This window comes from Balaenoptera ricei, chromosome 8, assembly GCF_028023285.1.
Source record: "Balaenoptera ricei isolate mBalRic1 chromosome 8, mBalRic1.hap2, whole genome shotgun sequence".
Classification (NCBI taxonomy): Eukaryota; Metazoa; Chordata; class Mammalia; order Artiodactyla; family Balaenopteridae; genus Balaenoptera; species Balaenoptera ricei.
This window is the reverse complement of record NC_082646.1, coordinates 1,411,719-1,428,523: the sequence shown is the minus strand read 5'-3', so window position 1 is coordinate 1,428,523 and position 16,805 is coordinate 1,411,719. Positions and strand designations below refer to the sequence as shown.

At 46.9% G+C, this 16,805-nt stretch overlaps 1 protein-coding gene across 1 annotated transcript in view; it reads right to left on the bottom strand.

Annotated features, from left to right (window-relative positions):
* Positions 1-15,531, bottom strand: part of OPCML (opioid binding protein/cell adhesion molecule like) — a 501,038-nt gene extending 485,507 nt beyond the window's left edge. The window contains exon 1 of the mRNA XM_059930011.1: positions 15,096-15,531. Coding sequence (XP_059785994.1) covers positions 15,096-15,262 — 167 coding nt within the window. The 5' untranslated portion in view covers positions 15,263-15,531. The remainder of the gene's footprint in view (positions 1-15,095) is intronic.
* Between the last annotated feature and the right edge of the window lie 1,274 nt (positions 15,532-16,805).

Below are 16,805 nucleotides of genomic sequence, written 5' to 3'. Positions count from 1 at the left end.
TACAAGAAATGACATGCATATATCTCAAATACATTATCCTGAAGAAAAAAAAGTCATATATAAAGAAGTACTCTGCAATAAGGTATTATTCCATTTATATGAAATTATAGAACAAACAAAACTAATCTATGGTGTCAGAAAGGAGACAGATGTCTGCCTAGGGCTGGAGGCTTGACTTCAAGAGGGCAGAGCAGAAATGTCAGCAAGATGACAGCCTAGGAAGCTCAAAGCCTTTGTTTACCCACAGAAACACTTAACAAACAACTAGAAACTGAAAATAATAACTTTACAGGGGCTCTGTAAATCAATCAAAGATCACAGAACCTGAGCAAATGCCCAATCCAAAAGAAAAAAAAGCATCATTTAAAATGACAATAAATTTCATGGTATTTTTACTCCACCCACCTGCAGCGCAGTACAGTTTGGGGCAGCAGTAGCCTGGACCTCTATTGAAACCAGACACAAAATCAACAGGAGGAAGAAAATAATAAAGATTAGAGCAGAGATCAATGATATTGAAAATAGAAAAAAATAAAATCAACAAAAGCAAAAGTTAGTGTTTAGAACAAATTAATAAAATTAACAAACCTTTAGCTAGGTTTACTAAGAACAAACGAAAAAGAAAAAAGAAAGAAGACTCAAAATAAAAATGAAAGAAGGGACCTACAGAAATTGAAAAGATTATAAGAGAGTACTATGAACAATAGTATGTAAGTAAATTGGATAATCAAGGTAAAAGAGATAAATTCCTAGAAAAACACAACCTATTTAAACTAAATCATGAAGAAACAGCAAATCTGAAACAGATATATTACTAGTAAGGAGATTGAATCAGTAATCAAAAATCTTCCAACAATGAAAAGCCCAAGAGCAGCTGGCTTCACTAATGAATTCTACCAAGCATTTAAAGAATTAACAACAGTCATCCTCAAACTCTTTCAAAAAAATTGGAGAGCTGGGAACACTTCTAAACTCATTCTATGAAGCCAGCATTATCCTAATACCAAAGCCAGAGAAAGACACCACAAGAAAAGGAAACTACACACAATATCCCTTAGGACCATTGAGGCAACAACCCTCAAGGATATACAGTTGACTCTTTTTTTTTTTTTTAAAGACTTTTTTTTTTTTTTAATTATTTATTTATTTATTTATTTATTTTTGGCTGTGTTGGGTCTTTGTTTCTGTACAAGGGCTTTTCTCTAGTTGTGGCAAGTGGGGGGCCACTCTTCATCGCGGTGCACGGGCCTCTCACTATCGCGGCCTCTCTTGTTGCGGAGCAGAGGCTCCAGACGCGCAGGCTCAGTAGTTGTGGCTCACGGACCCAGTTGCTCCGCGGCATGTGGGATTTTCCCAGACCAGGGCTCGAACCCGTGTCCTCTGCATTGGCAGGCAGATTCTCAACCACTGCGCCACCAGGGAAGCCCTACAGTTGACTCTTGAACAACAGGGGGTTAAGGGTGCTGACCCTCTGTGAAGCTGAAAATCTGCATATAATTTATAGTCAGCCCTCCACATGTAAGGTTTGATTCCTCTGTACCTGCGGTTTTGCATCTGTGGATTCAACCACCCACAAAAAATCATGTCGTAACTGTAGCATTTACTATTGAAAAAAAATCCACATATAAGTAGACTTGTGCGTTCAAACCTGCGTTGTTTAAGGGTCAATTGTACTAACAAACTGAATTCAACACGATATTAAAAGATTATATAGCATAAACAAGTGGAATGTATTACTGGAATACAAGGATGGTTGAATACATAAAAATCAATCAATGAATATACCATACTAGCAGGATGAAATTTTTTAAAAAAATTAGTTAATTGATGGAGAAAAAGCATTTGACAAAATTCAACATCCTTTTGTGATAAAAACTCAATAAACTAGGAATAGAAGCAAACTACATCACTGTAATAAAGGCCATATATGAAATACCCGTATCTAATATCATACTCAATGTTGAAAAACTAAATATTTCTTTCGAATGTCAGGAACAAGGCAAGGATGCCTGCTTTCATCACTTCTATTTATACAGTACTAGAAGTCCTAGCCAGGGTAATTAGGCAAAAAAAACATCTAAAAGGTATCCAAATTGGAAAGGAAGAAGTAAAATCATCTCTGTTTGCATATGACATAATCTTAAATTCAAGAAATCCTAAAGATTCCACAAGAAATTGTTAGAACTAATAAATGAATTCAGCAAAATTATAGAATAAAAAATCAACACATAAAAATCAGTTGTATTTCTATGCACTAGCAATGAACAATCCAAAAAGGAAATTAAGAGGCAATTCAATTTATAATAACATTAAAAATACTAGGAATAAACTTAAACAAGGTGAAAGACTTGTACACTGGAAACTACAAAATGTTTCTGAAAGAAATTAAAGACAAAACTTAATGGAAAGACATGCCATGTTGATGGACTGAAAGACTTAAAATTATTAAGCTGTCAATATTACTTTAAGCTATCTACACCTTCAGTGCAATCCTTATTAACACTCCAGTGATTTTTTTTTGCAGAAATAGAAAAATTCATCCTAAAATGCATATGAAATCTCAAGGGATCCCAAATAGCTAAAACAATCTTGAAAAGTAAAGTAAAAAGTCTCACACTCCTGATTTCAAAACCTACTATAAAGCTGCAATAATCAAAACAGTATGGTCCTGGCATAAAGACAGACATAGACCAATGGAATAGAATAGAGATCACAGAAATAAACCAGGTATATATGTTCAAGAGCATTTCAAAAGGGGTGAGAAGCCCAATGAGGAAAAGATAATCTTTTCAACAAACGGTGCTGGGAAAACTGCATATCCACATGCTATAAAATTAACTTGGACTCTTTCCTTACACCATATACAAAAACTAACTCAAAAAGGAACAAAGGGGCCTCCCTGGTGGCGCAGTGGTTGAGAATCTGCCTGCTAATGCAGAGGACACGGGTTCGAGCCCTGGTCTGGGAAGATCCCACATGCCGCGGAGCAACTAGGCCTGTGAGCCACAACTACTGAGCCTGCGCGTCTGGAGCCTGTGCTCTGCAACAAGAGAGGCCACAATAGTGAGAGGCCCGCGCACCGCGATGAAGAGTGGCCCCCACTTGCCGCAACTAGAGAAAGCCCTAGCACAGAAACGAAGACCCAACATAGCAATCAATCAATCAATAAATAAACCTTAAAAAAAAAAAAAAAAAGGAACAAAGATCTAAATGTAAGGGTTAAAACATAAAACTCTTCTAAGAAAAAACAGGGGAAAAGCTATCCTATCTAATAAAATATTAATATTCAGAATATATCAAGAATTCTTATAACTCAACAACAACAACACAAAAGACTAACAACCTGATTAAATATGGACAATCAATTGAATAGACATTTCTCTAAAGAACATACATAAACGGGCATTAAAGCACATCACTAATCATTAGGAAAATGCAAATCAAACCCACAATGAGATAAAACACTTCACATCCATTAATTTGGCTATTATAAAAAAAATTGAAAATAACAAGTGTTGGCAAGGATGTAGAAAAATTGGAACCCTTATGCATTGCTGAAGGGGATGTAAAATGGTGCAGCCACTATGGAAAATGGTATGGTGGTTCCTCAAAATTATACAGAATTACCACATGATCCATTTGTAGGTATATAAAATCCCATTTCTGGGAATATACCAAAAGAATTGAAAGCAGGGACTTGAACAGATATTTGTACATCCATGTTCATAGCAGCATTATTCCTAGTAGCAACCCAAGCGTCCATTGACAAATAAATGAATAAATGGTGGTATAAACTTACAGTGGAATATGTTTCAGCCTTAAGAAGGAAGGAAATCCTGACACGTGCTACACTGATGAACCTTGAAGACATTAAGCTAAGTGAAATAGGGCAGCCATGAAAGGACAAATACTGTATGATCCCACGTACATGAGGTCTCCAGTGCAGTCAAATTCATAGAGACAGAAAGTAGAATGGTGGCTGCCAGAGGCAATGGGGAGGGGGAGAATGGGGTGTTGGTGTTTAATGGGAACAGAGTTTCAGTTTAGAAAAATGAAAAAGGGTCTGGAGACGGACGGCTGCTGCACGTAACGTGAATGTATTTAATGGCACAGAACTGTATACTTAAAAGTGGTTAAGATGGTAAATTTCATGTCATGCACATTTGACCACAAAAAAAGAGAGGGCAGAGAGGAACTCTTGAAGGGTGATAAAAAATATTCTATACCTTTTAGAGTGGTGGTTGCATGGTTGAATGTGAATGCCCAAGTCTGTCTAAGTGGACACAGAATATAGTGCATTCTATGTAAATTCCCTCCTCCCCTCCTCCCTCTTCTCCCTCTCTCTCCTTTCTCCCCCACTTCCTGATCTATGGGCCCTTTATTCTGCTAATATATTCGCTAGATGTGAGTGTTTAAAGAGGAGACTCTGGGATTGATTCAACTTTATAATTTCCACGCCACCTAGAACAGGGCTTGGCATAGAGAAGTCAATAAAAGCTGGTTGTTTAAATTGTGAATTCAGTAACTTACATTTTTTAAAACATTCATGCTAATGTTTATCATGAACCTGCTACATCGGACTTTAAGCTCTTACAAACTTGATGCCGTGTATTCCTCCCCAACAACCCAGCGAAGTGAGCACATAGCGTCCCAACCCTTTTTTTTTTAAATCAGGAAATTGAGGCTTAGAGAAACTTGGTCACTTGTCTGACCACGTTCAGCCAGTAAGTACCAGAGCTGGGATTTGAACAGACTCTTCTTGACTGCAAAGTCTGTGTCTTAACCCCTTGACAGGGGTTATACTTCATCCTACATTTCACTAAGCATCCATTGAATAGCCAATTGTAAACTAAGCATATAATCAAGAGGATCCTGTAAACTGTTCCCACCGCACACGTACAGCATGATACATGCTTCCAAGATGTATTCAAGGACCTCACAGTGAGGGCTCATCACAGAAACCACCACATTTCACATGGCCAAGGAAATGAGTCCACAAATCCCTTCATCCTGAGATGCCCTCTGCAATTTTAGAAGACTGCTCTCATTGATTTGTTTCCATTCCCTAGAGTTTGCAGATGTACTTCCAGAATATGCCATCCTCTACTTTGTAACCTTAATAAAAAGGGAGGAGGCTGGTATACCTCCCTTGTAACTGCTCAGCATCTCCTGACAGTGGCCTTAAGAAAAGTGTGAAATTCACAAATACTGCAATTGTAATAAGCAGGAGGAGACAGGACAAGTTAAATACCAACTATCTAGGGAGAGATCATTATCTCAACTAGGACTCAAATGCCAGAATCTCTGGCTGTAATGTCAGTGACTTCCCAATTGCTTAAAAATGGATGTTCTTAAAAATGAGATTATCTTCATTAGAAGAAGCAGGGGTGTGTGTGCGTGTGTATGTGTGTGTTTGTGTGTGTGAGAGAGAAAGAGGGGGACACACAGAGAGATAGAGATAAAGGACACACATCCATCTTTTCAACAAACTTGGAGCGCCCACCACGTGTTAGGTGTTGTACTGGACGCTGGGACACGAAGATGGAGACAGGGTATTAATACATTTAACAAAAGTCATGGAAGCAGTACAAACAACAGCAGGGAGAGGGGTATTTTTAGGGATGGCCTAGAAAGCGCAGGACAGCACAAATATGAACCCCATTATTCCCTCCTCCTACACAGGTAGGTGCCTTACGGTCACGTATGTGAACGTGAGCATGGCCTCTCCCATAACACACCTGACTGACACATTTCCTTGTGAAACACATGCTGGCTTTTTTTTTTAATCCATCACGGTGAGTTCCAAACAGCAAGCAAGAATCCCCACGCTGTGATGGCATCAGTTGTAACCAATCCCAGTCAAGGTGGACGATATCTGATAGGGCAACCCATATACCTAGTGACGAAGAATAAATGGTTTACCAGCAGAAGAGCAAGTGTGACTTGGCTGAGCCCTCACCTGCCGCCTGCACATGAGGTGGTCTCCTAAAGGGACATTCTGGTGGGCAGGCAAAGAGTAAGCTCTGGGAAGTCCCTGAACCTGGAGGCCGAGAGGAGTGGGGTGAAGCGTGGAGCTGGGCTCTTGGAGGAGAGGCTCTTACAGAACAAGGTGGGACTCCTGATCACCCAGGGCCTGGGGTAGGGGCAACACAGAGGAGCAGGACATGGACCAGGGCTCAGTGACAAGAAGGGGGTCTCCAGCTGCAGGGAAGGTGGGAACCAAGGGTCAGAAAGAGCCCAGTTCCAGCAGCAAGAGAGAACCTGAGCCCTAAACTGCTTGTGCCTGGCCTTAGGATGGACGCTGCAAGCCTGTGCGTGTGTGGTCCCGTGATCCAGACAGTCAGGGGTGGAGACGCTTGCACAGCAGAGCCTGGCGGGTGGGACACGGCCACTTCCTTCCCCCTCTCCTTCCTCTACCTTGGAGTCAGGAACGCCACCTTAGGCTACTTTGTCCTCACTTGTGCAGAGCCTTTGTCTTCCTTCAACTCTTCCTGATGCCTTGGGAAAGTCTCTCCTCTTTTCTTTCCATTTTTGTCTTTCGTTTCCTTGATATGTCTTCCTTGCTTTATTAATACTTATTAAACTATCCCGAATCATTAGCGAGGAGGCAAATGAACACTTGAATCAAATAAAAGGGAAGCTCTGCATCTTAAAATTAAATTTGGCAACAACAGAAACAATAATACAAACTCCAAAACTTTTGAAAGTACTCAGAAATGTCTTTGGGAAAATGTTTCCATATTATCTTCCTGTAATTATGCCTACTTTTCTTTAGCACCGGCATTCGCGATAAACAGAAAATTATAGTATTCGTTTTTTTTCCCTCTTTTGCGTAATTACTTCTACAACAACATTGTTTTCTATTATTCTTCATTGCTGGTCTATAGCATTTTGGGTAATTATGAGTTAAATTATCTTCTGTAGGCTAGCCAGAAAACTTAACAACCACTTGACACATGCTGTATTTCTATTATGCAATGGAAACTTGATTAATCGAGATGCCATAAATCTTCAGACCCAGTGGAAATGTTTAACATTCAAAACTAAGTTTTAAACATTGTATTGATCAGCACTCTTACGGAAGCCAGGTCAAGTCCTTCAGCATATCTTTGATTTAAGCAAAATGTACCATCTCCAGGGAAGAGGAAGCCACAAGGGGTCAGGCAGCTTCCTGTAGAGTATGCGTCAACCGCAAGGTGAGCAAGGGGGTCTGTGCCCGCTGTTGCCACACGCTTGACAGTTTAAACTAAAATATGAGCATAAAGGTGGGGAGAGGGGATTACGAAACGACTTGCATTTTAGGATTTAAAAACATATGGCTTCTCATCTTTCCATCCTTCCACGCGGATCACTCGATTCCTCACAGTTCTCGGAGAAACGTTCTGGCACTGGTGTCCTTGTCATCATTTACCTGCTGGCTTTGTCTTGTCTGCAGGGTCCTTGGAGATACTGCACGTGCTGTGAGAGGTCACGTACACACCCGGAGGGCGCAGCATTTAGGACAGGGTCAAAGCTAGGGGCACTATGATCTTCCAACAGCACACACGGTGGGCGGGACCCTCCTGAGGCTTCACCTTGTTCGAGGTTCGCAGGTGCATGATTTCTGGCCCCAGGAGACAGAGCAGCATTTGCTGGCGTGCAGGTGAGGGGAGTGAAGCACTGCTCAGGGCAGGACAGCAGACAGCTACAGCCCTCAACCCAATGCGGACTTCCTGACCTCTGCTCAAATACAGGTCCCAGGAACAGAGAAGGGGGCGTTTGTTTTTTCTGCTTGCAGCTCATGGAAACTTTCTCTGTTCTCTCTATCTGGGAGGGGGTACTATAAAACTCAGAAGAAGAAAAACAGGCATTCTAAGAACAAATGCAGACTCTGACACATAAAGACCGTGTGACCAAAAGGCAAGCGTCTTAACTTTCTAAACCTCATTCTCCTAGTGTATAAATTGGGGATCAAACAGGAACAAAATTCGCCACCCCACAATGTTTCTGGCATGTGGATTATGTCAAGTTGAAAACAGTCAAGGCCCAAAAGAGTCAGGAAGAAACTGCCATTCTGCCAAACTGCCTGAAGAATCTATAGATAGAGGGCCTGTTACAGGAATAGAGCATCACAATAGATGTCTGCCAGGTGTGGTGGGGAAACTCCCAGAAATCAGAGCCCATTCTGTGTCAATCTCTGCCTGGCCCAGCAAACATTTATTTACCAAACATTTGCTTTTCCGTCTCCACGTGAAGTGCCTTCCTCCACTTAGAAGTCCCAAACCTCTACCCCCAACACCCTCTTTTCTCTTCAGCTGAAGATGGTATTTAGGGTGAGGGTTTTGGCCATTTTGTTGAGTTATTCAATTCTCCTGGGTCTCTTCCATATATACGTTATTAAACTTTTGTTTGATTTTATCCTGTTCATCTGTCTCATTTAAATTTAATTCTTAGACCAGCCAGAAAACCCTAGAAAGGTAGAAGAAAATGTCTTCCTCCCTGACAGGATCATAATATTCTGAAAATTACGTGAAACAATAAGTAACTGTCCTGGCACCTGACACACAGTCAATCACAGATAATAGAGTTTATGTGTTTAAACCTCTGCCCCAATCCCGCCGCCCCACAGATTTTACTGAAGGGTCTGTGGTGTGATCCTATAGGAAAAGTGGCACCAGGCTCAAACACCTCCTTTCTCTAACCTTCTCTACCAAGGAAATGGCACACAGACGGAGGCAGGGTAAGTGCTGAGCTGCAGAAACATCACAACTTCAGTTTTCACACCTTAAAAAGGACGCACCAGGTGGTACCAGAAGTTCCAGGAGGGTGTCATTGCTGGGGGGTGGGGAGGGATGTAGCAGGCAGCCTCCCCCCACAGCCATGCCACCTTCCTCCCCAACTCATCTGGACCCAACATCAGCAAAAGCATCTTCCTGCAGGGAAAATAATAAATACATGAATGAACCTGAAATAGTCTGGGGCTGTCTTGAGCAGGTTGAAAAAAAAAAAAAAATCAAGAAAGCTTAACACTTAGTTCCTAACTTATCAGACAACGCACATTTCTGCCAGCCCTAAGCGTGTCACTCCATAATTCCCTCTTCTCACCTCAGGTCCGTGAAGACGCTTCCTATTAATAATAACGTTAAAAGTCCTCCCTTCGGAAGGTCAGGTGGGACCGAGGTGGCCCCTCCTGTCCGCTGCATCTCACCGCTGGACACACGCTGCTCAGCCCTGCTCATTCCAATCCCACACACACACACGCCGCCAGAGGCAGCTGTACAGTGAGCACAGTAGGAAGACCAAGGGCACGGCCCCTTTTTAGAATGACAGGACTAAACTCAACCCAAGGGCCAAATTTGCTTAAAGGCCAAAAAATGAACAAGAGGGCTTACATAAGAGCCGTTAAGCTGTCTAGAGCAGGGGTCCCCAACCCCCAGACCACAGACAGGTACCGGTCCATGGCCCGTTAGGAACCGGGCCGCGCGGCAGGAGGTGAGCAGCGGGCGAGCGAGGGAAGCTTCCTCTGTATCTACAGCCGCTCCCCATCGCTTGCATTACTGCCTGAGCTCCGCCTCCTGTCAGCAGTATGTACGGCGAGTTGTATCATTATCTCATTATATATTACAATGTAATAATGATAGAAATAAAGTGCACAATACATGTAATGCGCTGGAATCATCCCGAAACCATCCCTCCCCCACCCCAGTCTGCGGAATAATTGTCTTCCACGAAACTGGTCCCTGGTGCCAAAAAGGTTGGGGACCGTTGGTCTAGAGCAATGCAGAAAGCCACTGAGCATGTATCCTGACTGCTTTAAAACTCCTCCTCCCATCCCTGGCTCTGGCACGTGGCGTGTGGCACGTGTGCTGGCGAGGCAAACACATGCCTACCAATCATTGACTTGACAGTGTCAGCCCAGCCAGTCAGGCCTGCTGACCCCCGCCGTTCCCAATGCGGGACACACCCACCTCCCGGTCTGCCCCACTCCATCCTTGCTCTGTGTCTCCTCTCGTCTACAGAAGGCAGGTCTCCGCAGGAATGCCCTCCCTTCCAAGTCCATTACTCCGCTGCTGCTAAGAAGACACCCTTGGCTCTGCCGCGCCACTCCTGCCTTGCCCTCAGGGATGGTGAAACCTTCTGCATGGTTTCAGATCAGATGCGGACCGCTGGCGGACCCAACTGTTCCCCGTGACAAGTGATTTCCGCAGAATTCAAGGCCCTCAGGCCTCCAAGGGCTCTAACCGACCACCTGCCTGAATGCTCGCCACCATATTTTGAAGAAAATGAAACCCTGTGGCTGTAAGCACTTCATCACTGCAGCGGTAACTCCATTATAAGAGACTGAGCCCCTTTTTGATGGATTAGAGCGTTCAGCCAAGACTTATTACTTGAATCCTCAGTAGGCACGACGATGTCTGCACCCAACGCCTAGGACGTGGCCGCTGACCCCCGACTCTCACAGCCCAGCCACGCCCACTCGTAGGTCACAAGTCCAGTGTGTACCCGTCAGAACAAAGATCTACAGCAGGGGTTACCGGGACTCAGATGAGGGTGAATCCTGGCCAGAGCAGGAAGCGGGATGCTGAATGGAACTGGGAAAGGACCAAGAATTCTAAAGGTCCGTACGGGGGCGGGGCGAGTGGGGACGAGAAAGGAAACTGGAAAGAATGGAGAGTATCACGGGTCGTCACTGGGGTTCTCTTTAGCTCCTGTAACAACCTGCACGTGTGTTTTGCTTTACAGCCAGCAGAATAATGCCATCCACTCCATCTCCCAGATGCCACAGACGGAGCAGATACTGTTTCCAAGTGTACACTACGGAAGTGAAGTGCTCAAAATCATGTAGCCAGTGAGGGATGGAGTAAGAATCAAACCCAGGTGAGTATCCAGGCCCCTGAGCCCCGTGTTCTTTCTCGGGCACTACGGCAGCCGTGAGTGGTAAGGTCCACGCACACATGTAGGGGACACGTAAGTGTGGGCAGGGCCACTGGAGACCAGCCTTGCTCAGATGCTCTGGGTCAGGAAAGGGCTCTGGGGCAGTGGTTCTTAGCATGAGAAATAGTGGAAGAGATCTTTAATATGCCCACACCTATGCCCAACTCCAGACATTTGGCTTTCATTGGTCTGGGATCCTGACTGTGGAACGTCTAAAAAGCACCTCAGGTAACTCCAGGGCAGCCCAGGTTAGCAGTACAGCTGGAGGGGCCCCGCAAGGACTTGCACTTGGTTCGGTGTCCGTGTCTCCGTCCTCCCAGGCCGAGAGCGAAGCCTTTGCACTAATGCAACTCCGTATTCAGGTTAGGCAACTTAAATGCTGAAATGCGCATGCTGTGGCCTTGTTTGGAATAACCTGGCGGCTAGTCTGAATTTTCTAATTTACACAAAAAGGAAAGCTGCCGACGGTGAGTGCAAAAGACGAGAAAACACGCAGGCACATGACAGGACGCCGTCCCTGGGGGGAGCCCGACCGCCCCAGGGGCTTTGGCAACATCCTGCTACTCAGCTTCTTCCTTGGCAGTAGTTAACCCTCAAATACTTGGTTCCAAAGGGATTAGCTCAGAATTCCAAATGAAAATGCAAGGGTATTTTAGAAGAGAGTTCCTAAGCATAATCCCAGATCAGCAACCCTGGATCGGCAAAACTGATTATCCTGCCATACTAAAAAAAATTAAAAGAAAAAAAAAAACCCCACCCAGGTTGCTGGTGGAAACTTTTCCCATTTAGTGGAACAATTAGAGCAACAACTCTCACCTCCACCCTACTGCACCCCCCTCAGAATGCTCGTGGACACGCATGATGTGGTCCCACCGAGGAACCAAAGCCCATTTAGAGAAGATTGAGGTCCAGGAAGAAAACACATCTGGTGATCGTCATGTAACTGAAATAGCCTAATAGACACCAGCTGACCACACTGAACATTCTGGGCTCCTTTCCTGACGTGGGCAATGATTCAGACACAGGACTTCTAGATACTTGTCATATCTAATCTAATGGAAAGGCACAGAACATTTTTAACCCAACAGCAGATAATTGTCATGAAATGATTCTGGCCAAGAGGGCCCATTTATAATAATGAATTCAAATCCGATTCACAGGAGCCATAATTCAGACACTGTGAATATCACCTTCATTTTCCATATCATCTCCCTTCCAAGAAGGCAAATAATTCCAGAGTCACGGAATTATTTTTACTTTTCAAGTAGCCCTGTGAAGTAGTTATGAGGAAGATAATATTGCCTCATTTACATAAAATGAGTTTCATCCACATTCAAAACTTCAGTGTTGTCTCTGCCACCTCACTTCCTAGCATCCCTCAATGCAATCAAAGACCTAGCACCACAAATCATGCCTCCAAGGAAGGAGATCATCCTTCTCTAAGCCGGGCAACGTCTCACTGTGAATTTCAAAGGAGGACCCAGCTTTCTCGATTCTTTTGCTTCTCCTAGTCGGTCTCTGGCCTCCTATGTGACTTCATTCAAGATTTAGAAACAGGCTTGGGATACCTGGATCCAGGGCAGCCACATTTGAAAAGACCTTCTGTGGCTGATGAGCCTGGGGATCATTCAGTTTTTTCATCGCCTTCTGAGCATTTGATGCATTCAGAACACTAAATTCCCAAACACTGAATGCCCAAAGGTATACCTTTCAGGAGACTAAAGAGCGGCCGCCGTTAATTAAGAATTACAATTTTTAGAAGCAAAAAAACAACCCAAAATGATACATCTATCTGGGGTTGAGGTCATGGACTTCCAGAGACGGGAAGCAGCGGACGCCCCCTCTGAGTCCTGACAAACAAGGTTTTCATTGAGACCGGCACACAGCTGTGGAGCCAAGAAACCAAAGGAGCACGGAAAACAGAAGCGGAGAGATGGAGACCCCCAGAGATCTGCAGGAGCTATTTATGTTATTTTAAGAAACACTGTGATAGTAGTGAAGCCAGAACCTTAAAAATCAGGAAATAGTAAGCATTAAGTGATGAAAGCAAAGACAGAAAGATGAGAATGAACAGCGTGCAAAAATATATAAAATGGAGATATCCGATAAAAACAAAGGAAGACGTAATAAAAGAGAAGAACATGAGAGGTAACAGAAAGAGGATAAAGAAGGATTAAAATGGGAACAATGCACTGAATTTCTCTATTTCAGGGCAAATTATACAGAAGTTGAGAGGCAAAATTAACATAAGACGTGCTTACTTTTTAAGAAATAAAGCATGCCATCAGGTAACAGATAACAGTTATACTCAAATACGTAAGGCTTTTTTTTTTTTTCCTCCACAAAGCACAAAAAAGCAACTATTCAGCTTTCCCTTTTTTATTCCCATTCCCATTATGAAGCCCAGCTGCTAAACATTAGAACTGAAGATCATGAAAACAGGCCAGCAGCTAATAAAAAAAAGGCAGCTCAAAGCTGGCCCTCTGCTGGTGGAACTATCTTATTGCATCCCAACAGCAGAAAGCTCCAGTTTTGAAGTTTCTGGTTTAACTTTCAGAGGCAAGAAGAGGACAGAGGATTCTGGAAAGTTCCGCACTGAGGCCTCATTCAATGCTGGGACTCTCTGTCCCTGGTAATAGTTTGGAGGATGAAGAGAGGTGCGTGGCAGCATCAAAATCCCTTCACACCGACCACCATTGCCCCACATTTCCTTAGTTAACATGCACCGTAGCCCCGCTGCACACGTGCCTCTCAGGGCATGGACCCCCAGGATTTCTCTAAGGCAAGGAAGTAGGCATGTTACACTCCCTCTAGTCTGGGACCGGCTGAGGGGTGCCCACATGCCCAGAGGGTTTCCCTCCTGCTGTCTAGAGAGGAGGTCTGTCTCCATCCTCTTTTTTCTCTCTCCTCCTGGGGCCCCCATGCACCAGCAGACAGAGTTCTAGGACTTGTCCTCGAGCTCAAAAGAAGACTCAACTGAGGACCATCCAAAGTGGCAAGAATTAACCCTAATGCCTGGGCTTAGGTAGGAAGAGCAGGAGGCCTTTCTTTCCTTGCCCGGGGAGAGGCTTGTCCAGATGGAGAGGGTTCAACCAAGGAAGTCAAGGGAAGAACAGGAAGGCAGCCCCACCCTCATGCATTCCTTGGAGAAGCCAGGCTTCTTGGTTGCAGAATCTGGGGCACGATGTTTTATTTCCACCGTAACCATCAAAGTCACAGACAGGGCAAATGCATTCACCCTGTGTACACTGTGAGCAGAGTTAAGCTGGGATGTCCCTGAATCGGTCTCCGAGGACCAGAACTGCCTCATTAAAGGGATAAAAGATGATATCTGCTGAGGTGGTGGAAAGTCGCGGCTGCATTTTTATTAAAGTCTCTGCTGCAGCAGGCCTGGTCCCCAGAGGTTCATATTCCAAGAAGCTCCTCCACCCCTCTGCCTGGAGCCCGTAAGTGATGCTCTGTAACTCATTAAGGTAAAACAAAAAGCTTTCCTATTGTGCTTTTCACACAGGAGTGTTGTTGCATAAAAGCTACATGTTTCCAAAAAAAAAAAAAAAAAAAAAAAGCTACATGTTTCCTCTCCCTGGCCTGAGCCTGCAAAGATAAAACTGCCCTCATAATTGACAATAGGGGCCCCCAGAGCACCACACGGGGTTGGCAAGGATGGCTGTCTCTTCAGCAAACTCACAAAGGGCCACGCGGCCCAGCCACAGCGATTCCAGAGCCTGACATTTCAGGTATCGCTCTGACAGAGACCAGCCAGCCCGCTGGGCGGACTACCCTGCCTCATCCCATACCTTCCGGGCTGTGAGACGGGCCGCCAGAGTACCAGTGATCTCGGGCTAAACCCCCAGTATATTTCAACGCCAGGGCTCTCATCCCGGGGCCAAGGCAAAAGTGAGTCTAGCCACGTCATGGCCTCGCAGATACATGGAGCCCCAAGCATGGACTCAGGGCTCACTCCGAAGATCCGGAACCAGAAGAGCCGCAGCAAATGACAAAGCTGCCCAGGAGAATGGGTGCTAGCTGCCACAGAACGCCGAGTGAGCACCTCTTGGGCCTGCAAAAGGGCCTCTCCCACGCTCCAACCCCCACGCCAGTCTCCGGTTCTCTCCCGCTCGCCCCTTCCCACGGACTCACATCCGAGGGGCTCCGGCCCCCGCCGAAGTACAGCTCCCTACCTGAGGGTGGCGCTCTCCCCCTGCCGGACCGTCACGTTGTCCATCGCTTTGGGGAAGGTGGCATCTCCGCTGCGCACGGGCACTCCTGTGGGTACAAGGAACAGCAGCCTGAGAGACACGACCACGAGGCACTTCCAGGGCAGGAACAGGTACCCACAGACCCCCATCCTCGACGGCCACAACTTCCCAGAACTCCGGCAGCCGCTCGGTCCTCGTCCCCCGCCCCGCACACCGGCCGGGTCTCAGGCAGCCGCGTGGGGAGGGAGGAAGGGGCTGGAACCAGCCAGCAGCAGAGAGGGGGAAGCAGAAGCGGAGTCCAGGCTCTCCCGACTCTAATGGTTCTTCCTCAAATCCTGCCTCGGCTTTCCAGCCTGGCGGAACCAGATGCCCCCTCCTGCATCCAAAAAGAGCTTTCTCGACGCTCCCCTGGGGAGGAGGGAGGCGGCCGGGAAGGGAGAGGAAGGAGGAAGGTGCAGGGATGAAGGTCACGGATTGCTCTTTCTCTGCCTCTCTCCGAGATGCTACTTTAACATTCAGTTGGGCACGTCCTGCCGAGGTCTGGCATCAAAAGTTTATAACCCAAAGAAGCCAGGCAAGTGTCTCTGACATAAAGGAGATGTCATAAAAAGCTGCCGCTTCAAGGAGAGGAGAGAATGTTTTGTTAGATCACACATATGTACGGTTGTATTTAGAAACCAGCCCGAGTCTCCAATCTGGAACGCAAAGGCGGTAAAAAGTTCCACCGCGGGGACCCGCCGCCGCCGCCGCCGAGCCCGAGGATCCTCCTGTGCGGTGGGTGCCTGGCGTCCTCGCCGCAGCCCGCGCGGCGACTGGCGGCCAGCCCGGCCCGCGGAGCGCCGGCGGCGCAGGCTCGGGGCCCACGGGGAGCTGGCGGACGCCGCGCCCGCCTCTCCGGGGACGCGGCGCGGGGCGCGGGGACGCGCGGACGCCACGCTCAGCGGCCGCCCCCGGCCTCCGCGCCGCCGGCCTCCCGGGAGCAGCCCCGACGCGCGCGGGCCCAGACCGCCGGGGTTGTCATGGCAGCAGCTCCATCGCTGACCGCCGCTCTCCGCGGGGCCGGCGCCGAGCGAGCGGGCGGACCGCGCGCCACGCGGCGGGCGCTGGGCGCGCACCGTAACCCGCGCCGCGCCGCCCACTCGCGCCGGGAGCCGCGCGGGTCGGGCCGCCACCTCCGCCGCTCCTCTCTCCCCCGACACCGCGCCTGCCCGGGAGCGCTGCGCCCCTCTCGGCGGCTTCCCTGCGTGCCTGTGGGCGGGAGGGGAGGGCACGAGAGCGAGCTCGGGGCCCCGCAGCAAATTGCAAACTGACTCGCACCTTCCTTCCCCGGATGCCGGATGCCAAGGCAGAAGTTGCCAGACCCCGCCCTGGAGAGCTCAACTAGGTTTCCCACGCCGGGATTCTGACCCCGTGTGCGCGTCCACCGCTCGGCAGCCCCCTCTCCACGTGGCCGAGCTACAGCCCCAACCCAGGCAGAGCTCTCGGGGCCTTGGCGAGAAGGTGGAGCGCTTTCTCCTCCGGTGACCCACCTTGGAAATACTCCTGGCCCTTGAGTTGCGCGCTCTCGCTCTCCAGCTGGCAAATCAGAATTTCTTCCTACTGCGCCACGAGCAAAATCGTCCCTGCCCTACTCCACGCTTATTACCCAAGTATCTTATTGTAAAAATGCAAAAACTGGGAAAAACACGTCGA